Here is a 24,340-nt window from a genome sequence, read left to right as displayed (position 1 = left end):
TAAGAGCAGCAGCTGGGTAACGCCCAGTTGGGGAGAGGTAATGCTGTATTTAAGATGCTGTATGGAAAAGCTGCTGTGCCTTTTGCCTGTAGATTTCTTCACATTTTATTTTTTACAAAGTGACATTAAAATAGATTTGTCAACAATCTACACAAAATACTGGGTCAGTGGAAGATCATTTTCTTTGTGGATAATAACTAAAATAGTCATTGAATGAGTATTCAGTACCTTTGACCAGCCACAATTCTGTTCAGGAGGCAAATGTGGCATCTTCAATAATAGGGGTTGAAATGTCTTTTTTTGAATGACCACTCCTTCCTCTGTCCCCCCCCACACACACCCATCCATCCATTCGTAACGTCCCTCAGGTAGATGGGTAACAAATCAGACAGTGAATATCTCTTTATGGTCAAGTATTGTATTAAACCACCCAGACACCAAGAAAGTCGACCTTATGAACTGCAGAACAGGAAGGCCACTGTTCAGGGAGCCATGAGGCCGTTGGGGATTTTTAAAACCACAGTTCAATGGTTGTGATGGAAGGACAGGATGGATCATCAACATTGTACTGATAGTGACTGAGCTGACAGTGTCTAACCAATGACCTCATGTTTCCCTGAGTACAAATATACAGAATAATAATCTTGTATACAACGAGGTACTAAACTAATACTGCAAAAAAAACACACAGCAAAGGAATATACTTTTTGGCCTGAAGTCAAAGCATTTTATGTTTGGGGTAAAAAATAGAAAATAAATTATATTTAGTCTACACACACTACATTTACATTTAAGTCATTTAGCAGACGCTCTTATCCAGAGCGACTTACAAATTGGTGCATTCACCTTATGACATCCAGTGGTACAGTCACTTTACAATAGTGCATCTAAATCTTAAAGGGGGGGTGAGAGGGATTACTTATCCTATCCTAGGTATTCCTTAAAGAGGTGGGGTTTCAGGTGTCTCCGGAAGGTGGTGATTGACTCCGCTGTCCTGGCGTCGTGAGGGAGTTTGTTCCACAATTGGGGGGCCAGAGCAACGAACAGTTTTGACTGGGCTGAGCGGGAGCTGTACTTCCTCAGTGGTAGGGAGGCGAGCAGGCCAGAGGTGGATGAACGCAGTGCCCTTGTTTGGGTGTAGGGCCTGATCAGAGCCTGGAGGTACTGAGGTGCCGTTCCCCTCACAGCTCCGTAGGCAAGCACCATGGTCTTGTAGCGGATGCGAGATTCAACTGGAAGCCAGTGGAGAGAACGGAGGAGTGGGGTGACGTGAGAGAACTTGGGAAGGTTGAACACCAGACAGGCTGCGGCGTTCTGGATGAGTTGAAGGGGTTTAATGGCACAGGCAGGGAGCCCAGCCAACAGCGAGTTGCAGTAATCCAGACGGGAGATGACAAGTGCCTGGATTAGGACCTGCGCCGCTTCCTGTGTGAGGCAGGGTCGTACTCTGCGGATGTTGTAGAGCATGAACCTACAGGAACGGGCCACCGCCTTGATGTTGGTTGAGAACGACAGGGTGTTGTCCAGGATCACGCCAAGGTTCTTAGCGCTCTGGGAGGAGGACACAGTGGAGTTGTCAACCGTGATGGCGAGATCATGGAACGGGCAGTCCTTCCCCGGGAGGAAGAGCAGCTCCTTCTTGCCGAGGTTCAGCTTGAGGTGGTGATCCGTCATCCACACTGATATGTCTGCCAGACATGCAGAGATGCGATTCGCCACCTGGTCATCAGAAGGGGGAAAGGAGAAGATTAATTGTGTGTCGTCTGCATAGCAATGATAGGAGAGACCATGTGAGGTTATGACAGCCAAGTGACTTGGTGTATAGCGAGAATAGGAGAGGGCCTACAACAGAGCCCTGGGGGACACCAGTGGTGAGAGCGTGTGGTGAGGAGACAGATTCTCTCCACGCCACCTGGTAGGAGCGACCTGTCAGGTAGGACGCAATCCAAGCGTGGGCCGCGCCGGAGATGCCCAACTCGGAGAGGGTGGAGAGGAGGATCTGATGGTTCACAGTATCGAAAGCAGCCGATAGATCTAGAAGGATGAGAGCAGAGGAGAGAGAGTTAGCGTTAGCAGTGCGGAGCGCCTCCGTGATACAGAGGAGAGCAGTCTCAGTTGAATGACTAGTCTTGAAACCTGACTGATTTGGATCAAGAAGGTCATTCAGAGAGAGATAGCGGGAGAGCTGGCCAAGGACGGCACGTTCAAGAGTTTTGGAGAGAAAAGAAAGAAGGGATACTGGTCTGTAATTGTTGACATCGGAGGGATTGAGTGTAGGTTTTTTCAGAAGGGGTGCAACTCTCGCTCTCTTGAAGACTGAAGGGACGTAGCCAGCGGTCAGGGATGAGTTGATGAGCGGGGTGAGGTAAGGGAGAAGGTCTCCGGAAATGGTCTGGAGAAGAGAGGAGGGGATATAGGGTCAAGCGGGCAGGTTGTTGGGCGGCCGGCCGTCACAAGACACGAGATTTCATCTGGAGAGAGAGGGGAGAAAGAGGTCAGAGCACAGGGTAGGGCAGTGTGAGCAGAACCAGCGGTGTCGTTTGACTTAGCAAACGAGGATCGGATGTCGTCGACCTTCTTTTCAAAATGGTTGACGAAGTCATCTGCAGAGAGTGAGGAGGGGGGGAGGAGGATTCAGGAGGGAGGAGAAGGTGGCAAAGAGCTTCCTAGGGTTAGAGGCAGATGCTTGGAATTTAGAGTGGTAGAAAGTGGCTTTAGCAGCAGAGACAGAGGAGGAAAATGTAGAGAGGAGGGAGTGAAAGGATGCCAGGTCCGCAGGGAGGCGAGTTTTCCTCCATTTCCGCTCGGCTGCCCGGAGCCCTGTTCTGTGAGCTCGTAATGAGTCATCGAGCCACGGAGCGGGGAGGGGAGGACTGAGCCGGCCTGGAGGATAGGGAACATAGAGAGTCAAAGGATGCAGAGAGGGAGGAGAGGAGGGTTGAGGAGGCAGAGTCAGGAGATAGGTTGGAGAAGGTTTGAGCAGAGGGAAGAGATGATAGGATGGAAGAGGAGAGAGTAGCGGGGGAGAGAGAGCGAAGGTTGGGACGGCGCGATACCATCCGAGTAGGGGCAGTGTGGGAGGTGTTGGATGAGAGCGAGAGGGAAAAGGATACAAGGTAGTGGTCGGAGACTTGGAGGGAGTTGCAATGAGGTTAGTGGAAGAACAGCATCTAGTAAAGATGAGGTCGAGCGTATTGCCTGCCTTGTGAGTAGGGGGGGAAGGTGAGAGGGTGAGGTCAAAAGAGGAGAGGAGTGGAAAGAAGGAGGCAGAGAGGAAAGAGTCAAAGGTAGACGTGGGGAGGTTAAAATCGCCCAGAACTGTGAGAGGTGAGCCGTCCTCAGGAAAGGAGCTTATCAAGGCATCAAGCTCATTGATGAACTCTCCGAGGGAACCTGGAGGGCGATAAATGATAAGGATGTTAAGCTTGAAAGTGCTGGTAACTGTGACAGCATGGAATTCAAAGGAGGCGATAGACAGATGGGTAAGGGGAGAAAGAGAGAATGACCACTTGGGAGAGATGAGGATCCCGGTGCCACCACCCCGCTGACCAGAAGCTCTCGGGGTGTGCGAGAACACGTGGGCGGACGAAGAGAGAGCAGTAGGAGTAGCAGTGTTGTCTGTGGTGATCCATGTTTCCGTCAGTGCCAAGAAGTCGAGGGACTGGAGGGAGGCATAGGCTGAGATGAACTCTGCCTTGTTGACCGCAGATCGGCAGTTCCAGAGGCTACCGGAGACCTGGAACTCCACGTGGGTCGTGCGCGCTGGGACCACCAGATTAGGGTGGCCGCGGCCACGTGGTGTGGAGTGTTTGTATGGTCTGTGCAGAGAGGAGAGAACAGGGATAGACCGACACATAGTTGACAGGCTACAGAAGAGGCTACGCTAATGCAAAGGAGATTGGAATGACAAGTGGACTACACGTCTCGAATGTTCAGAAAGTTAAGCTTACGTAGCAAGAATCTTATTGACTAAAATGATTAAAATGATACAGTACTGCTGAAGTAGGCTAGCTGGCAGTGGGTGCGTTGTTGACACTACACTAATCAAGTCGTTCCGTTGAGTGTAATAGTTTCTGCAGTGCTGCTATTCGGGGGCTAGCTGGCTAGCTAGGAGTTTTGATTACTTTACGTTGCGTTAAAAGAACGACAATAGCTGGCTAGCTAACCTAGAAAATCGCTCTAGACTACACAATTATCTTTGATACAAAGACGGCTATGTAGCTAGCTATGTAGCTAGCTACGATCAAACAAATCAAACCGTTGTACTGAAATGAAATGAAATGAAAATGTGATACTACCTGTGAATGCGACCGGGTTGTGAGTCTATTCGGTAGACGTTGGCTAGCTGTCGGCTAGCTGTTGGCTAGCTAGCAGAGTCTCCTACGTTAAGGACGACAAATAGCTGGCTAGCTAACCTCGGTAAATTAAGATAATCACTCTAAGACTACACACTCTAAACTACACAATTATCTTGGATACGAAGACAGAAAAGACAGCTATGTAGCTAGCTAACACTACACTAATCAAGTCGTTCAGTTGAGTGTAATAGTTTCTCCAGTGCAGCTAATCAGTGGACGTTAGCTAGCTGGCTAGTGAAGACTACGTTAGGATGGTGAAATACAATAATTACGCAATTATCTTTGATACAAAGACGGCTATGTAGCTAGCTAAGAAGAAATAATGACAAATCGAAAAACTGTTTTTTAGAGTTGTTTTTTTTTTAAATTAAGGAAAAGAACTATTACATTTACATTACATTTGAGTCATTTAGCAGACGCTCTTATCCAGAGCGACTTACAAACTATCTTATAAAATACTTATTTTCCAGCATAATTTGCAAATAAATTCATTACAAATCCTACAATGTGATTTTCTGGATTTTTTTCTCTTCATTTTGTCTGTCATAGTTGAAGTGTACCTATGATGAAAATTACAGGCCTCATCTTTTTAAGTGGGAGAACTTGCACAATTGGTGGCTGACTAAATACTATTTTGCCCCACTGTAGATGAGGCATCAGGCTTGAATGTTCATGCTGCTGAAAGCTCTAATCAAATCCTGACCTATTAATATGCTTTAGGTTGACCTCTTGTCGAGAGGATCTATAACAAACCTGTCTGTCTGTCTGTTCCTCAGGTGGTGTCTGTCTGTTCCTCAGGTGGTGTCTGTCTGTTCCTCAGGTGGTGTCTGTCTGTTCCTCAGGTGGTGTCTGTCTGTTCCTCAGGTGGTGTCTGTCTGTTCCTCAGGTGGTGTCTGTCTGTTCCTCAGGTGGTGTCTGTCTGTTCCTCAGGTGGTGTCTGTCTGTTCCTCAGGTGGTGTCTGTCTGTTCCTCAGGTGGTGTCTGTCTGTTCCTCAGGTGGTGTCTGTCTGTTCCTCAGGTGGGTCCTCTATAACCTGGGACTAACCTGTCTGTCTGTTCCTCAGGTGGATCCTCTATAACCTGTCTGTCTGTTCCTCAGATGGTGTCTGCTCTGAGCGGCCAGCTGCATCACGTTGTCGAGAGGATCGTGGTGATTGACTGTCGCTACCCGTATGAGTTTGAGGGGGGCCACATCAAAGGAGCCCTGAACCTCTACCAGGAGGAGCAGGTAGAGGAGTACCTCCTACGCACCCCCATCACCCCCCTCTCCCCTGACCACAGGGTCCTGCTCGTCTTCCACTGTGAGTTCTCCTCGGAGCGAGGGCCCGGGATGTGTCGTTTCGTACGTCGGAGGGACAGGGCGATGAACGAGTACCCTAACCTGCACTACCCAGAGCTCTACGTTCTCAAGGGAGGCTACCAGGAGTTCTTCCGTCACTTCGGGGTAAAACACAATCATAGATGACAAAACGTTTTCATCTCTAGAGGTGTGCTCATTTAAATGATCGTTACCATGCAGCCATGTCATATTTATTTCTATAACAAAAAACACGTAGTTAGGATGCAGCGTTGACGGGGGGCCTCGGCGTTGACGGGGCCTCGGCGTTGACGGGGGCCTCGGCGTTGACATCTACTCACACATGTTCAATGTATTTGCGTCAATGGTGTCAAAGCAACGATGGTCTCTATCTGTCCTCTCTGGGCAGCCAGACTGTCCTCTCTGGGCAGCCAGACTGTCCTCTCTGGGCAGCCAGACTGTCCTCTCTGGGCAGCCAGACTGTCCTCTCTGGGCAGCCAGACTGTCCTCTCTGGGCAGCCAGACTGTCCTCTCTGGGCAGCCAGACTGTCCTCTCTGGGCAGCCAGGTTTGTCTGTGACGACCGGTCTCTATAGCCAGACTGTCCTCTCTGGGCAGCCAGGTTTGTCTGTGATGACCGGTCTCTATAGCCAGACTGTCCTCTCTGGGCAGCCAGACTGTCCTCTCTGGGCAGCCAGGTTTGTCTGTGACGACCGGTCTCTACAGCCAGACTGTCCTCTCTGGGCAGCCAGGTTTGTCTGTGACGACCGGTCTCTACAGCCAGACTGTCCTCTCTGAGTCTGTACCTAGTCAATGTTTTCCTCAGTTTTCTATCAGTCACAGTGGTCAGGTAGTACATGGTGGCAGACTGTCTGTTTAGGGACAAATTGCATTGCAGTTGACCTTTATGTGGTGTCTTTACAACAGGTGATTTTAGTTCTGTGATGATTTGGTTGGGCCAGATTTTCTGACTGCTGTCCTGAGGCTCTATGGGGTTGGTTTGGGTTAGTGAACTGAGCCTCAGAACCAGCTGGCTGACTGCTGTCCTGAGGCTCTATGGGGTTGGTTTGGGTTAGTGAACTGAGCCTCAGAACCAGCTGGCTGACTGCTGTCTTGAGGCTCTATGGGGTTGGTTTGGGTTAGTGAACTGAGCCTCAGAACCAGCTGGCTGACTGCTGTCCTGAGGCTCTATGGGGTTGGTTTGGGTTAGTGAACTGAGCCTCAGAACCAGCTGGCTGACTGCTGTCTTGAGGCTCTATGGGGTTGGTTTGGGTTAGTGAACTGAGCCTCAGAACCAGCTGGCTGACTGCTGTCCTGAGGCTCTATGGGGTTGGTTTGGGTTAGTGAACTGAGCCTCAGAACCAGCTGGCTGAGTGCTGTCCTGAGGCTCTATGGGGTTGGTTTGGGTTAGTGAACTGAGCCTCAGAACCAGCTGGCTGACTGCTGTCCTGAGGCTCTATGGGGTTGGTTTGGGTTAGTGAACTGAGCCTCAGAACCAGCTGGCTGAGTGCTGTCCTGAGGCTCTATGGGGTTGGTTTGGGTTAGTGAACTGAGCCTCAGAACCAGCTGGCTGACTGCTGTCCTGAGCCTCTATGGGGTTGGTTTGAGTTGGTGAACTGAGCCTCCGAACCAGCTGGCTGAGGGTCGACTTCTCTGGTTTCATCTCTTGACATTGTAGAGCTGTGTGATGGAATGTTTTGGGGTCACTTGTTTTGACATGGTTGTAAAATGTGATGTCTCCTTTTTTTCTATATGTATGAAGTGTGGGTATTGGCCCAATTCTGATCTACATTAGTTATTTGGAAGGTTTCAGTCTGGCAAAACTCTGCATGCAGTACTTCGATTGGATGTTTGTCCCTTTTGGTAAATGCATTATTAGAGATGGGATCCCATACTGGATACTGGATCCCATACTGGATACTGGATCCCATACTGGATCCCATACTTCACTGCCATATAGAGCAATTGGTTCTAGAACTGATATGAAAATGTTGAGCCAGATTCTAATTGGAATTTCTAATTTAATGTTCCTTTTAATGGCATAGAATGCTCTTCTTGATTTAGTCTCTCAGCTCATTCACAGCCCTGTGAAAGCTACCTGTGTTGCTGATATTTAGGTTGGTTTTGGTGTGTTCTAATAGAACTGGGTCCAAATACAATTTTATATTTGTCATCCTGATTTCCAGAAAAAAAATTGGAATATATATATTTTTTAGATTAACGGTCAGAGCCCAGGTCTGACAGAACCTGTGCAGATGATTTAGGTGCTGCTGTAACTTCTCCGTAGTGGGAGACAGCAGGCCCTCCCGTAGTGGGAGACAGCAGGCCCTCCGTAGTGGGAGACAGCAGGCCCTCCGTAGTGGGAGACAGCAGGCCCTCCCGTAGTGGGAGACAGCAGGCCCTCCCGTAGTGGGAGACAGCAGGCCCTCCCGTAGTGGGAGACAGCAGGCCCTCCCGTAGTGGGAGACAGCAGGCCCTCCCGTAGTGGGAGACAGCAGGCCCTCCCGTAGTGGGAGACAGCAGGCCCTCCCGTAGTGGGAGACAGCAGGCCCTCCCGTAGTGGGAGACAGCAGGCCCTCCCGTAGTGGGAGACAGCAGGCCCTCCCGTAGTGGGAGACAGCAGGCCCTCCCGTAGTGGGAGACAGCAGGCCCTCCCGTAGTGGGAGACAGCAGGCCCTCCCGTAGTGGGAGACAGCAGGCCCTCCCGTAGTGGGAGACAGCAGGGCCCTCCCGTAGTGGGAGACAGCAGGGCCCTCCCGTAGTGGGAGACAGCAGGGCCCTCCCGTAGTGGGAGACAGCAGGGCCCTCCCGTAGTGGGAGACAGCAGGGCCCTCCCGTAGTGGGAGACAGCAGGGCCCTCCCGTAGTGGGAGACAGCAGGGCCCTCCCGTAGTGGGAGACAGCAGGGCCCTCCCGTAGTGGGAGACAGCAGGGCCCTCCCGTAGTGGGAGACAGCAGGGCCCTCCCGTAGTGGGAGACAGCAGGGCCCTCCCGTAGTGGGAGACAGCAGGGCCCTCCCGTAGTGGGAGACAGCAGGGCCCTCCCGTAGTGGGAGACAGCAGGGCCCTCCCGTAGTGGGAGACAGCAGGGCCCTCCCGTAGTGGGAGACAGCAGGGCCCTCCCGTAGTGGGAGACAGCAGGGCCCTCCCGTAGTGGGAGACAGCAGGGCCCTCCCGTAGTGGGAGACAGCAGGGCCCTCCCGTAGTGGGAGACAGCAGGGCCCTCCCGTAGTGGGAGACAGCAGGGCCCTCCCGTAGTGGGAGACAGCAGGGCCCTCCCGTAGTGGGAGACAGCAGGGCCCTCCCGTAGTGGGAGACAGTAGCACCAGGTCATCTGCGTACAGCAGACCCTCCCTTAGTGGGAGACAGCAGGGCCCTCCCGTAGTGGGAGACAGCAGGGCCCTCCCGTAGTGGGAGACAGCAGGGCCCTCCCGTAGTGGGAGACAGCAGACCCTCCGTAGTGGGAGACAGTAGCACCAGGTCATCTGCGTACAGCAGGGCCTCCTTAGTGGGAGACAAGGGCCCTCCCTTAGTGGGAGACAGCAGGGCCCTCCCGATGGGGAGACAGCAGGGCCCTCCGTAGTGGGAGACAGCAGGGCCCTCCCGTAGTGGGAGACAGCAGGGCCCTCCCGAGTGGGAGACAGCAGGGCCCTCCCCGTAGTGGGGAGACAGCAGGGCCCTCCCGTAGTGGGAGACAGCAGGGCCCTCCCGTAGTGGGAGACAGCAGGGCCCTCCCGTAGTGGGAGACAGCAGGGCCCTAGTGGGAGACAGCAGGGCCCTAGTGGGAGACAGCAGGGCCCTCCCGTAGTGGGAGACAGCAGGGCCCTCCCGTAGTGGGAGACAGCAGGGCCCTCCCGTAGTGAGAGACAGCAGGGCCCTCCCGTAGTGGGAGACAGCAGGGCCCTCCCGTAGTGGGAGACAGCAGGGCCCTCCCGTGTGGGAGACAGCAGGGCCCTCCAAGTGGGAGACAGCAGGGCCCTCCCGTAGTGGGAGACAGCAGGGCCCTCCCGTAGTGGGAGACAGCAGACCCTCCGTAGTGGGAGACAGTAGCACCAGGTCATCTGCGTACAGCAGACCCTCCCTTAGTGGGAGACAGCAGCACCAGGTCATCTGCGTACAGCAGACCCTCCCTTAGTGGGAGACAGCAGACCCTCCCTTAGTGGGAGACAGCAGGCCCTCCTTAGTGGGAGACAGTAGCACCAGGTCATCTGCGTACAGCAGACCCTCCCTTAGTGGGAGACAGCAGGCCCTCCCTTAGTGGGAGACAGCAGGGCCCTCCCGTAGTGGGAGACAGCAGGGCCCTCCCGTAGTGGGAGACAGCAGGGCCCTCCCGTAGTGGGAGACAGCAGGGCCCTCCCGTAGTGGGAGACAGCAGACCCTCCGTAGTGGGAGACAGTAGCACCAGGTCATCTGCGTACAGCAGACCCTCCCTTAGTGGGAGACAGCAGACCCTCCCTTAGTGGGAGACAGCAGACCCTCCCTTAGTGGGAGACAGCAGGCCCTCCCTTAGTGGGAGACAGCAGGCCCTCCTTAGTGGGAGACAGCAGGCCCTCCGTAGTGGGAGACAGCAGGCCCTCCGTAGTGGGAGACAGCAGGCCCTCCGTAGTGGGAGACAGCAGGCCCTCCGTAGTGGGAGACAGCAGGCCCTCCGTAGTGGGAGACAGCAGGCCCTCCGTAGTGGGAGACAGCAGGCCCTCCGTAGTGGGAGACAGCAGGCCCTCCGTAGTGGGAGACAGCAGGTCCTCCTTAGTGGGAGACAGCAGCACCAGCTCATACAGAAAGGTCTGCTCAATCCAAGAGTACAACCAATTGATTACAGCATCAATACTGGAGGAGGCAGGTGGCAGCGGGAGGAGGTAGCGAACTGGTCTGTCTGCCAATATAAAGGATCAATACTGGAGGAGGCAGGTGGGAGTGGGAGGTGGTAGGGAACTGGTCTGTCTGCCCAATATAAAGGATCAATACTGGAGGAGGGTAGGAGGAGGTAGGGAACTGGTCTGTCTGCCCAATATAAAGGATCAATACTGGAGGAGGCAGGGGGAGGAGGCAGGGAACTGGTCTGTCTGCCCAATATAAAGGATCAATACTGGAGGAGGTAGGGAACTGGTCTGTCTGCCCAATATAAAGGATCAATACTGAAGGAGGTAGGGAACTGGTCTGTCTGCCCAACATAAAGGATCAAAACTGGAGGAGGCAGGTGGCAGCGGGAGGAGGAAGGGAACTGGTCTGTCTGCCCAATATAAAGGATCAATACTGGAGGAGGCAGGGTAGGAGGAGGAAGGGAACTGGTCTGTCTGCCCAATATAAAGGATCAATACTGGAGGAGGAAGGTGGCAGCGGGAGGAGGTAGGGAACTGGTCTGTCTGCCCAATATAAAGGATCAATACTGGAGGAGGCAGGGGGAGGAGGCAGGGAACTGGTCTGTCTACCCAATATAAAGGATCAATACTGGAGGAGGAGGCAGGGAACTGGTCTGTCTGCCAATATAAAGGATCAATACTGAAGGAGGTAGGGAACTGGTCTGTCTGCCCAATATAAAGGATCAATACTGGAGGAGGAATAAAAACCGCATAAATAGTAAAGTAATCCAGTTTCATTTGAGGACCAGGATGTTGAGAGCTGTGCCATACAGATTCCATGGTACAGGGTATGCGTTGTTTTATATATCAACGCAAGATTCAAGACTTCGTGCTTTTCAGCTAAAATGATTTTATAGAATTCTTGCCACCAACAAAATGTTGAATATTTGGGGCATTAAATCATCGAAGCGCTGCAGATTTTGTTGTGAGGATACAGAATCAATAGACTGTTTATTTTGGTATTGCCCTCAGCTAGCCTGTTTCTGGTCTTAGGTTCAGGAATGGCTGAAAATGCATAGCATTGATCTAAAATTCACCCGAGAAATAGTACTGTTAGGAGATCTGGAGAGACCAGGTCAGTCAATTACTAATATACTAATACTCTTAGTAAAAGTATTTATCTTCAACAGGTAATCTGTAGATTCTATTCGATACATTGGCAGGTTGATTGGTCTGTCAGTCTCTGTCCCTCAACTTATGGCAGGCAGCAATGTAGTGCGCTGCCAACCCACAGCTCTCTGCGTCCTCCTCCAACAGGGCGGGTAGCCTACTCCCATCAGAGAGGTCTTCAATGTAGTGCGCTGCCAACCCACAGCTCTCTGCGTCCTCCTCCAACAGGGCGGGTAGCCTACTCCCATCAGAGAGGTCTTCAATGTAGTGCGCTGCCAACCCACAGCTCTCTGCATCCTCCCCCAACAGGACGGGTAGCCTATCCTCATCAGAGAGGTCTTCAATATAGTGCGCTGCCAACCCACAGCTCTCTGCGTCCTCCTCCAACAGGACGGGTAGCCTATCCTCATCAGAGGGGTCTTTGAAACCTTGAATAAGGTTTTCAAATTTGGGGAAATGACACTAATTGTAAATTTGACATTGTGTCAGGAAATGCAGCTCCGTCTCAGGTTCTGCTCTGGTGCAGTGGTTGCACGCCCTTTCCTCTACAGGAAGTCAGGTTTTCATGTGTCTACCCTTCTCGATGGAAAGCCTTTGCTCACCGAGTCTGTACTTATCATCACTAATCATGGTCAAATAGTTTGTCAATTTAGGGCCAGATAGCACTGCGCTTTGCTTTGTGCTTGTGTTTCCCAATAAGTCATGTAGTTTTGTTTTGACTGTGTTGTAATTTGTTTTATTGTGATTGATTGGATGTTCTGGTCCTGAGGCTTCAGTGTGTTAGTAGAACAGGTTAGTCAACTCAGCCCCAGGACCAGCTGGATGAGGGGACTGGGGCTTCAGTGTGTTAGTAGAACAGGTTAGTGAACTCAGCCCCAGAACCAGCTGGATGAGGGGACTGAGGCTTCAGTGTGTTAGTAGAACAGGTTAGTGAACTCAGCCCCAGGACCAGCTGGATGAGGGGACTGAGGCTTCAGTGTGTTAGTAGAACAGGTTAGTGAACTCAGCCCCAGGACCAGCTGGATGGGGACTGAGGCTTCAGTGTGTTAGTAGAACAGGTTAGTGAACTCAGCCCCAGGACCAGCTGGATGAGGGGACTGAGGCTTCAGTGTGTTAGTAGAACAGGTTAGTGAACTCAGCCCCAGGACCAGCTGGATGAGGGGACTGAGGCTTCAGTGTGTTTTAGTAGAACAGGTTAGTGAACTCAGCCCCAGGACCACCTGGATGAGGGGACTGAGGCTTCAGTGTGTTAGTAGAACAGGTTAGTGAACTCAGCCCCCAGGACCAGCTGGATGAGGGGACTGAGGCTTCAGTGTGTTAGTAGAACAGGTTAGTGAATTCAGCCCCAGGACCAGCTGGATGAGGGGACTGAGGCTTCAGTGTGTTAGTAGAACAGGTTAGTGAACTCAGGACCAGCTGGATGAGGGGACTGAGGCTTCAGTGTGTTAGTAGAACAGGTTAGTGAACTCAGGACCAGCTGGATGAGGGGACTGAGGCTTCAGTGTGTTTTTATTATCCGTGGATATTGGCCTAATTCTGCCCTGAGTGCAGGGTTTCAATTGGGTGAAATCTTGTTTTGTAAGTGGACCTCACACCTCACTGCCATAATGTGCAATTGGTTCAATAACGCATTCAATTAGTTTTAGCCAAATTGTAATGGGTATTTCAATTCTAATGTGTTTTTTAAAATTGCTTAGAATGCCCTGTGTGCTTTCTTTCTCTGTTCATTCACTGCCTCATTAAGGTGACCAGTTAAACTAATGTATTCTATCTCAATTCACTTCACTTTATTGGCCTGATGTAACAATGTACATATTGCCAAAGCTGGCTGGCTGTATGTATGTTGTAACTGGTCTCTCTCTCTGTGTGTAGATGCAATGTGAGCCCCAGGGGTACCGGCCCATGCACCACCAGGACTTTAAAGAGGACCTGAGGAAGTTCAGACTGAAGAGCAGTACCTGGGCCGGAGAGCACAGCAAGAGAGACCAGTACAGCAGACTGAAGAAGCTGTAACCCTACTGCCCCCTGTAACCCTACTGCCCCCTGTAACCCTACTGCCCCCTGTAACCCTACTGCCCCCCTGTAACCCTACTGCCCCCTGTAACTCTACTGCCCCCTGTAACTCTACTGCCCCCTGTAACCCCCTGTAACTCTACTGCCCCCTGTAACCCCCCTGTAACTCTACTGCCCCCTGTAACCCCCCTGTAACCCTACTGCCCCCTGTAACCCCCTGTAGCTCTACTGCCCCCTGTAACCCCCCTGTAACTCTACTGCCCCCTGTAACCCCCCTGTAACTCTACTGCCCCCTGTAACTCTACTGCCCCCCGTAACCCTACTGCCCCCTGTAACCCCCCTGTAACTCTACTGCCCCCTGTAACTCTACTGCCCCCTGTAACTCTACTGCCCCCTGTAACCCTACTGCCCCCCTGTAACTCTACTGCCCCCTGTAACCCCCTGTAACCCTACTGCCCCCTGTAACCCTACTGCCCCCTGTAACCCTACTGCCCCCCCCCCTGTAACCCTACTGCCCCCGTAACCCTACTGCCCCCTGTAAACCCCCGTAACTCTACTGCCCCCTGTAACTACTGCCCCCTGTAACTACTGCCCCCTGTAACACTACTGCCCCCTGTAACTACTGCCCCCTGTAACTCTACTGCCCCCTGTAACCCCCTGTAACTCTACTGCCCCCTGTAACTCTACTGCCCCCCTGTAACCCCCTGTAACTCTACTGCCCCCTGTAACTCTACTGCCCCCTGTAACCCCCTGTAACTCTACTGCCCCCTGTAACCCTACTGCCCCCGTAACCCTACTGCCCCCGTAACCCTACTGCCCCCTGTAACCCCCTGTAACCCGACTGCCCCCTGTAACCCGACTGCCCCCCTGTAACCCTACTGCCCGGGGGGGTTGTGACATATATATATATATATATGGGTTATATGCACCACGGCAAAGGGAAGATATAGAAATGTATTCATGTCTACATTTGTTTTTACCACTTTCAGACAACTTAATGCATTTAAATTATATTACTTGAGCTAAACATAAATAAAAACATTAAGAATACTCTTTTGAAAGTTCATTACTATCCCCAATACAACAAAAACACTACTTAAATACTGTTATTTTGTCTGAAATATTTCATTGAAGTATTGTGGAATTGCATTCATTCCCATGGAGGTTTCCTCCTGCTGGGGACTGCTGACTTCAAAGCCTCTCAATGGCCAATACTTAGCGTCAGCAATCCAGAGTTTTTATATAATGATCCATACCCTCCTCTAGATATAAACCCACTATACCCTCCTCTAGATATAAACCCACCATACCACCACTATACCTCCTCTAGATATAAACCCACTATACCTCCTCTAGATATAAACCCACCATACCACCACTATACCTCCTCTAGATATAAACCCACTATACCTCCTCTAGATATAAACCCACCACTATACCTCCTCTAGATATAAACCCACCACTATACCCTCCTCTAGATATAAACCCACCACTATACCCTCCTCTAGATATAAACCCACTATACCTCCTCTAGATATAAACCCACTATATCACCACTATACCTCCTCTAGATAGAAACCCACCACTATACCGCCTCTAGATAGAAACCCACCACTATACCTCCTCTAGATATAAACCCACTATACCTCCTCTAGATATAAACCCACCACTATACCTCCTCTAGATATAAACCCACTATATCACCACTATACCTCCTCTAGATAGAAACCCACCACTATATCGCCTCTAGATAGAAACCCACCACTATACCGCCTCTAGATAGAAACCCACCACTATACCGCCTCTAGATAGAAACCCACCACTATACCGCCTCTAGATAGAAACCCACTATACCTCCTCTAGATATAAACCCATCACTATACCTCCTCTAGATATAAACCCACCACTATACCCTCCTCTAGATATAAACCCACCACTATACCCTCCTCTAGATATAAACCCACTATACCTCCTCTAGATATAAACTCACTATACCACCACTATACCTCCTCTAGATATAAACCCACTATACCTCCTCTAGATAGAAACCCACCACTATACCGCCTCTAGAGAGAAACCCACCACTATACCGCCTCTAGATAGAAAACCACCACTATACCGCCTCTAGATAGAAACCCACCACTATACCGCCTCTAGAGAGAAACCCACCACTATACCGCCTCTAGATGTAAGCCCACCACTATACCTCCTCTAGATGTAAGCCCACCACTATACCTCCTCTAGATGTAAGCCCACCACTATACCTCTATACCTCCTCTAGATGTAAGCCCACCACTATACCTCCTCTGGATGTAAGCCCACCACTATACCTCCTCTAGATGTAAGCCCACCACTATACCTCCTCTAGATGTAAGCCCACCACTATACCTCTATACCTCCTCTAGATGTAAGCCCACCACTATACCTCCTCTGGATGTAAGCCCACCACTATACCTCCTCTAGATGTAAGCCCACCACTATACCTCCTCTAGATGTAAGCCCACCACTATACCTCCTCTAGATGTAAGCCCACCACTATACCTCCTCTAGATGTAAGCCCACCACTATACCTCCTCTAGATGTAAGCCCACCACTATACCTCCTCTAGATGTAAGCCCACCACTATACCTCCTCTAGATGTAAGCCCACCACTATACCTCCTCTAGATGTAAGCCCACCACTATACCTCCTCTAGATGTAAGCCCACCACTATACCTCCTCTAGATGTAAGCCCACCACTATACCTCCTCTAGATGTAAGCCCACCACTATACCTCCTCTAGATGTAAGCCCACCACTATACCTCCTCTAGATATAAACCCATCACTATACCTCCTCTAGATATAAACCCACCATACCTCCTCTAGATATAAACCCACCATACCTCCTCTAGATATAAACCCACCACTATACCACCTCTAGATATAAACCCACCACTATACCACCTCTAGGTGTAACCCCACCACTATACCTCATCTAGATGTAAACCCACCACTATACCTCCTCTAGATGTAAACCCACCACTATACCTCCTCTAGATATAAACCCACCATACCACCACTATACCTTCTCTAGATATAAACCCACCACTATACCTCCTCTAGATATAAACCCACCATACCACCACTATACCTTCTCTAGATATAAACCCACCACTATACCTCCTCTAGATATAAACCCACTATACCACCACTATACCTCCTCTAGATATAAACCCACTATCTCCTCTAGATATAAACCCACCACTATACCTCCTCTAGATATAAACCCACCACTATACCTCCTCTAGATATAAACCCATCACTATACCTCCTCTAGATATAAACCCACCATACCACCACTATACCTCGTCTAGATATAAACCCACTATACCACCACTATACCTCGTCTAGATATAAACCCACTATACCACCACTATACCTCCTCTAGATATAAACCCACTATACCACCACTATACCTCCTCTAGATATAAACCCACTATACCTCCTCTAGATATAAACCCACCATACCACCACTATACCTCGTCTAGATATAAACCCACTATACCACCACTATACCTCCTCTAGATATAAACCCACTATACCTCCTCTAGATATAAACCCACTATACCTCCTCTAGCTATAAACCCACTATACCTCTAGATATAAACCCACTATACCTCCTCTAGATATAAACCCACTATACCTCCTCTAGATATAAACCCACTATACCTCCTCTAGATATAAACCCACTATACCTCCTCTAGATATAAACCCACTATACCTCCTCTAGATATAAACCCACTATACCTCCTCTAGATATAAACCCACTATACCTCCTCTAGATATAAACCCACTATACCTCCTCTAGATATAAACCCACTATACCTCCTCTAGATATAAACCCACCATACCACCTCTAGATATAAACCCACCACTATACCTCCTCTAGATATAAACCCACTATACCACCACTATACCTCCTCTAGATATTAACCCACCACTATACCTCCTCTAGATATAAACCCACTATACCACCTCTAGATATAAACCCACTATACCACCTCTAGATATAAACCCACCACTATACCTCCTCTAGATATAAACCCACCATACCACCACTATACCTCCTCTAGATATTAACCCACCACTATACCTCCTCTAGATATAAACCCACTATACCACCTCTAGATATAAACCCACCATACCACCACTATACCTCCTCTAGATATAAACCCAATATACCTCCTTTAGATATAAACCCACCACTATACCTCCTCTAGATGTAAACCCACTATACCTCCTCTAGATATAAACCCACCACTATACCTCCTCTAGATATAAACCCACCACTATACCTCCTCTAGATGTAAACCCACCATACCACCACTATACCTTCTCTAGATATAAACCCACTATACCTCCTCTAGATGTAAACCCACTATACCTCCTCTAGATGTAAACCCACTATACCTCCTCTAGATGTAAACCCACTATACCTCCTCTAGATGTAAACCCACCACTATACCTCCTCTAGATATAAACCCACCATACCACCACTATACCTTCTCTAGATATAAACCCACCACTATACCTCCTCTAGATATAAACCCACCATACCACCACTATACCTTCTCTAGATATAAACCCACCACTATACCTCCTCTAGATATAAACCCACTATACCACCACTATACCTCCTCTAGATATAAACCCACTATCTCCTCTAGATATAAACCCACCACTATACCTCCTCTAGATATAAACCCACCACTATACCTCCTCTAGATATAAACCCATCACTATACCTCCTCTAGATATAAACCCACCATACCACCACTATACCTCGTCTAGATATAAACCCACTATACCACCACTATACCTCCTCTAGATATAAACCCACTATACCACCACTATACCTCCTCTAGATATAAACCCACTATACCTCCTCTAGATATAAACCCACTATACCTCCTCTAGATATAAACCCACCATACCACCACTATACCTCGTCTAGATATAAACCCACTATACCACCACTATACCTCCTCTAGATATAAACCCACTATACCTCCTCTAGATATAAACCCACTATACCTCCTCTAGATATAAACCCACTATACCTCCTCTAGATATAAACCCACTATACCTCCTCTAGATATAAACCCACTATACCTCCTCTAGATATAAACCCACTATACCTCCTCTAGATATAAACCCACTATACCTCCTCTAGATATAAACCCACTATACCTCCTCTAGATATAAACCCACTATACCTCCTCTAGATATAAACCCACTATACCTCCTCTAGATATAAACCCACTATACCTCCTCTAGATATAAACCCACTATACCTCCTCTAGATATAAACCCACTATACCTCCTCTAGATATAAACCCACTATACCTCCTCTAGATATAAACCCACCACTATACCTCCTCTAGATATAAACCCACCACTATACCTCCTCTAGATATAAACCCACCACTATACCTCCTCTAGATATAAACCCACCACTATACCACCACTATACCCCCTCTAGATATAAACCCACAATACCACCACTATACCTCCTCTAGATATTAACCCACCACTATACCTCCTCTAGATATAAACCCACTATACCTCCTCTAGATATAAACCCACTATACCTCCTCTAGATATAAACCCAATATACCTCCTCTAGATGTAAACCCACTATACCTCCTCTAGATATAAACCCACTATACCTCCTCTAGATATAAACCCAATATACCTCCTTTAGATATAAACCCACCACTATACCTCCTCTAGATATAAACCCACCATACCACCACTATACCTCCTCTAGATGTAAACCCACTATACCTCCACTAGATATAAACCCACTATACCACCACTATACCACCTCTAGATATAAACCCAATATACCTCCTTTAGATATAAACCCACCACTATACCTCCTCTAGATGTAAACCCACTATACCTCCTCTAGATATAAACCCAATATACCTCCTTTAGATATAAACCCACCACTATACCTCCTCTAGATGTAAACCCACTATACCTCCTCTAGATGTAAACCCACTATACCTCCTCTAGATGTAAACCCACTATACCTCCTCTAGATATAAACCCACCATACCTCCTCTAGATATAAACCCACCACTATACCTCCTCTAGATATAAACCCACCACTATACCTCCTCTAGATATAAACCCACCACTATACCTCCTCTAGATATAAACCCACCACTATACCTCCTCTAGATATAAACCCACTATACCTCCACTATACCTCCTCTAGATATAAACCCACCACTATACCTCCTCTAGATATAAACCCACTATACCACCACTATACCACCTCTAGATATAAACCCACCATACCACCACTATACCTCCTCTAGATATAAACCCACTATACCTCTAGATATAAACCCACTATACCTCCTCTAGATATAAACCCACCACTATACCTCCTCTAGATATAAACCCATTATACCACCACTATACCTCCTCTAGATATAAACCCACCACTATACCTCCTCTAGATATAAACCCACCACTATACCTCCTCTAGATGTAAACCCACCATACCACCACTATACCTTCTCTAGATATAAACCCACTATACCTCCTCTAGATGTAAACCCACTATACCTCCTCTAGATGTAAACCCACTATACCTCCTCTAGATGTAAACCCACCACTATACCTCCTCTAGATATAAACCCACCATACCACCACTATACCTTCTCTAGATATAAACCCACCACTATACCTCCTCTAGATATAAACCCACCATACCACCACTATACCTCCTCTAGATATAAACCCACTATACCTCCTCTAGATATAAACCCACCATACCACCACTATACCTCGTCTAGATATAAACCCACTATACCACCACTATACCTCCTCTAGATATAAACCCACTATACCTCCTCTAGATATAAACCCACTATACCTCCTCTAGATATAAACCCACTATACCTCCTCTAGATATAAACCCACTATACCTCCTCTAGATATAAACCCACTATACCTCCTCTAGATATAAACCCACTATACCTCCTCTAGATATAAACCCACTATACCTCCTCTAGATATAAACCCACTATACCTCCTCTAGATATAAACCCACTATACCTCCTCTAGATATAAACCCACTATACCTCCTCTAGATATAAACCCACTATACCTCCTCTAGATATAAACCCACTATACCTCCTCTAGATATAAACCCACTATACCTCCTCTAGATATAAACCCACTATACCTCCTCTAGATATAAACCCACTATACCTCCTCTAGATATAAACCCACTATACCTCCTCTAGATATAAACCCACTATACCTCCTCTAGATATAAACCCACTATACCTCCTCTAGATATAAACCCACTATACCTCCTCTAGATATAAACCCACCACTATACCTCCTCTAGATATAAACCCACCACTATACCTCCTCTAGATATAAACCCACCACTATACCTCGTCTAGATATAAACCCACCACTATACCTCGTCTAGATATAAACCCACTATACCACCACTATACCTCCTCTAGATATAAACCCACTATACCTCCTCTAGATATAAACCCACTATACCTCCTCTAGATATAAACCCACTATACCTCCTCTAGATATAAACCCACCATACCACCTCTAGATATAAACCCACCACTATACCTCCTCTAGATATAAACCCACTATACCACCACTATACCTCCTCTAGATATTAACCCACCACTATACCTCCTCTAGATATAAACCCACTATACCACCTCTAGATATAAACCCACTATACCACCTCTAGATATAAACCCACCACTATACCTCCTCTAGATATAAACCCACCATACCACCACTATACCTCCTCTAGATATTAACCCACCACTATACCTCCTCTAGATATAAACCCACTATACCACCTCTAGATATAAACCCACCATACCACCACTATACCTCCTCTAGATATAAACCCAATATACCTCCTTTAGATATAAACCCACCACTATACCTCCTCTAGATGTAAACCCACTATACCTCCTCTAGATATAAACCCACCACTATACCTCCTCTAGATATAAACCCACCACTATACCTCCTCTAGATGTAAACCCACCATACCACCACTATACCTTCTCTAGATATAAACCCACTATACCTCCTCTAGATGTAAACCCACTATACCTCCTCTAGATGTAAACCCACTATACCTCCTCTAGATGTAAACCCACTATACCTCCTCTAGATGTAAACCCACCACTATACCTCCTCTAGATATAAACCCACCATACCACCACTATACCTTCTCTAGATATAAACCCACCACTATACCTCCTCTAGATATAAACCCACCATACCACCACTATACCTTCTCTAGATATAAACCCACCACTATACCTCCTCTAGATATAAACCCACTATACCACCACTATACCTCCTCTAGATATAAACCCACTATCTCCTCTAGATATAAACCCACCACTATACCTCCTCTAGATATAAACCCACCACTATACCTCCTCTAGATATAAACCCATCACTATACCTCCTCTAGATATAAACCCACCATACCACCACTATACCTCGTCTAGATATAAACCCACTATACCACCACTATACCTCCTCTAGATATAAACCCACTATACCACCACTATACCTCCTCTAGATATAAACCCACTATACCTCCTCTAGATATAAACCCACTATACCTCCTCTAGATATAAACCCACCATACCACCACTATACCTCGTCTAGATATAAACCCACTATACCACCACTATACCTCCTCTAGATATAAACCCACTATACCTCCTCTAGATACAAACCCACTATACCTCCTCTAGATATAAACCCACTATACCTCCTCTAGATATAAACCCACTATACCTCCTCTAGATATAAACCCACTATACCTCCTCTAGATATAAACCCACTATACCTCCTCTAGATATAAACCCACTATACCTCCTCTAGATATAAACCCACTATACCTCCTCTAGATATAAACCCACTATACCTCCTCTAGATATAAACCCACTATACCTCCTCTAGATATAAACCCACTATACCTCCTCTAGATATAAACCCACTATACCTCCTCTAGATATAAACCCACTATACCTCCTCTAGATATAAACCCACTATACCTCCTCTAGATATAAACCCACTATACCTCCTCTAGATATAAACCCACTATACCTCCTCTAGATATAAACCCACCACTATACCTCCTCTAGATATAAACCCACCACTATACCTCCTCTAGATATAAACCCACCACTATACCTCCTCTAGATATAAACCCACCACTATACCACCACTATACCCCCTCTAGATATAAACCCACAATACCACCACTATACCTCCTCTAGATATTAACCCACCACTATACCTCCTCTAGATATAAACCCACTATACCTCCTCTAGATATAAACCCACTATACCTCCTCTAGATATAAACCCAATATACCTCCTCTAGATGTAAACCCACTATACCTCCTCTAGATATAAACCCACTATACCTCCTCTAGATATAAACCCAATATACCTCCTTGTGACGACCCTCCCACTCTGTCTGCCGTATTCTGTCTTTGTTCTTGTTTTCTTATTAGGATGCCGGTGGGCGGAGTTGAGAGGGTCGTCAGCTACATGGGAAACACCTGGGCCAGGTGTCTCCCAGGATAAATAGACCTCTTCAACATTCATGGAGGAGACTCTCTCCATGCAGACACCTGTTGTAGATTGTGGTGTGGTTCTTGGTGGCCTTTTGTTTGTTTGCTTTGGCACCTTTCAACACCCTGCATTATCACATTCATGCATGCAAAACACTCACTTACACTACGGACTACTGATTACACACACCATTGGATATTTTCCTTAGTTGCTTTAGTTAATAAATATATCTTTTGTTACTCCTTATCTCCACGTTGTCTCCCTTTGTTACGGGCTTTGAGCCGGTTCGTGACAAGTGGGGGCTCATCCGGGATCTTTGAACTATTGGTTTGGGAGACCGTGGAGGTACGTGTTTGGTTTGAATAGTGTTTGAGTGTGATCGGCCCAGTATTGGTTGCCTTTGTTGTTTGGTTTGTGTGCTGCGTTGGAGAGAGTATAATGGTTAGTTTCCAGGCCCTGCCTAGCCTGAACTCTTGTTCTACTTTCTGTTGGGACGTCAGTCTGAAGTGAGTAATCTGCTGTGTACCTCGGTGGGAGATTTGGGTAGGGTAGTGGAACTTGCTACCCGGAGCTATAGCCTTTTTCCCCTGATAGGTTTAGCGACGTGTTTCATTTTTTGGAATATGTTGGGCATGGTTAATGTTTGTTATTTTTGTGTGGTGTCTGTGGACTGAGCAGTTGTCTCGGGGCACATCCGTGGCTTGGTGGAATTTGCCAGCATGCTGGGGAGTTCTATTTCCTTGCCAGCGGGCTACAGTGCGTAAATTCCCACCACAAATCTGCACGAAGACTAGGGTTGAGTTATTGTAGGTTTTGGGGAAGCTCCATATCTCATCTCTCTTCTGTGGTGCTCAGGGTGATTGTCAATTCTCGGGTTGTGTTCTGGTGTGCTCAGCAGAAGGGAAGAGCGAGAATTGTTTTTTGTGTGATTATGGCGTCTTATGTAGATAAGTTCATTCGCTCTCCATCAGAGGAATTGTTAGATTTAGGTACTAAAGAACAGCTGTTGAAGGTCGCGGAACACTACAAGGTTGAGATTAGTGATAAACGTCTA

General features: G+C 47.9%; 1 protein-coding gene across 2 annotated transcripts in view; it reads left to right on the top strand.

Annotated features, from left to right (window-relative positions):
• The window catches only part of LOC124002294 (M-phase inducer phosphatase 2-like), a 30,775-nt gene extending 17,023 nt beyond the window's left edge, over positions 1 to 13,752 (top strand). For both annotated transcript variants that reach the window (XM_046309678.1, XM_046309677.1), the window contains exons 9-10: positions 5,458 to 5,802; positions 13,494 to 13,752. In XM_046309678.1, the coding sequence (XP_046165634.1) occupies positions 5,458 to 5,802; positions 13,494 to 13,634 (486 nt within the window). In that variant the 3' untranslated portion in view covers positions 13,635 to 13,752. The remainder of the gene's footprint in view (positions 1 to 5,457; positions 5,803 to 13,493) is intronic.
• Positions 13,753 to 24,340: the final 10,588 nt, after the last annotated feature.

This window comes from Oncorhynchus gorbuscha, linkage group LG17 (genome assembly GCF_021184085.1).
Source record: "Oncorhynchus gorbuscha isolate QuinsamMale2020 ecotype Even-year linkage group LG17, OgorEven_v1.0, whole genome shotgun sequence".
NCBI classification, from domain to species: domain Eukaryota; kingdom Metazoa; phylum Chordata; class Actinopteri; order Salmoniformes; family Salmonidae; genus Oncorhynchus; species Oncorhynchus gorbuscha.
Note: the sequence above shows the minus strand (reverse complement) of the source record. Positions and strands in the feature narration are given on the sequence as shown.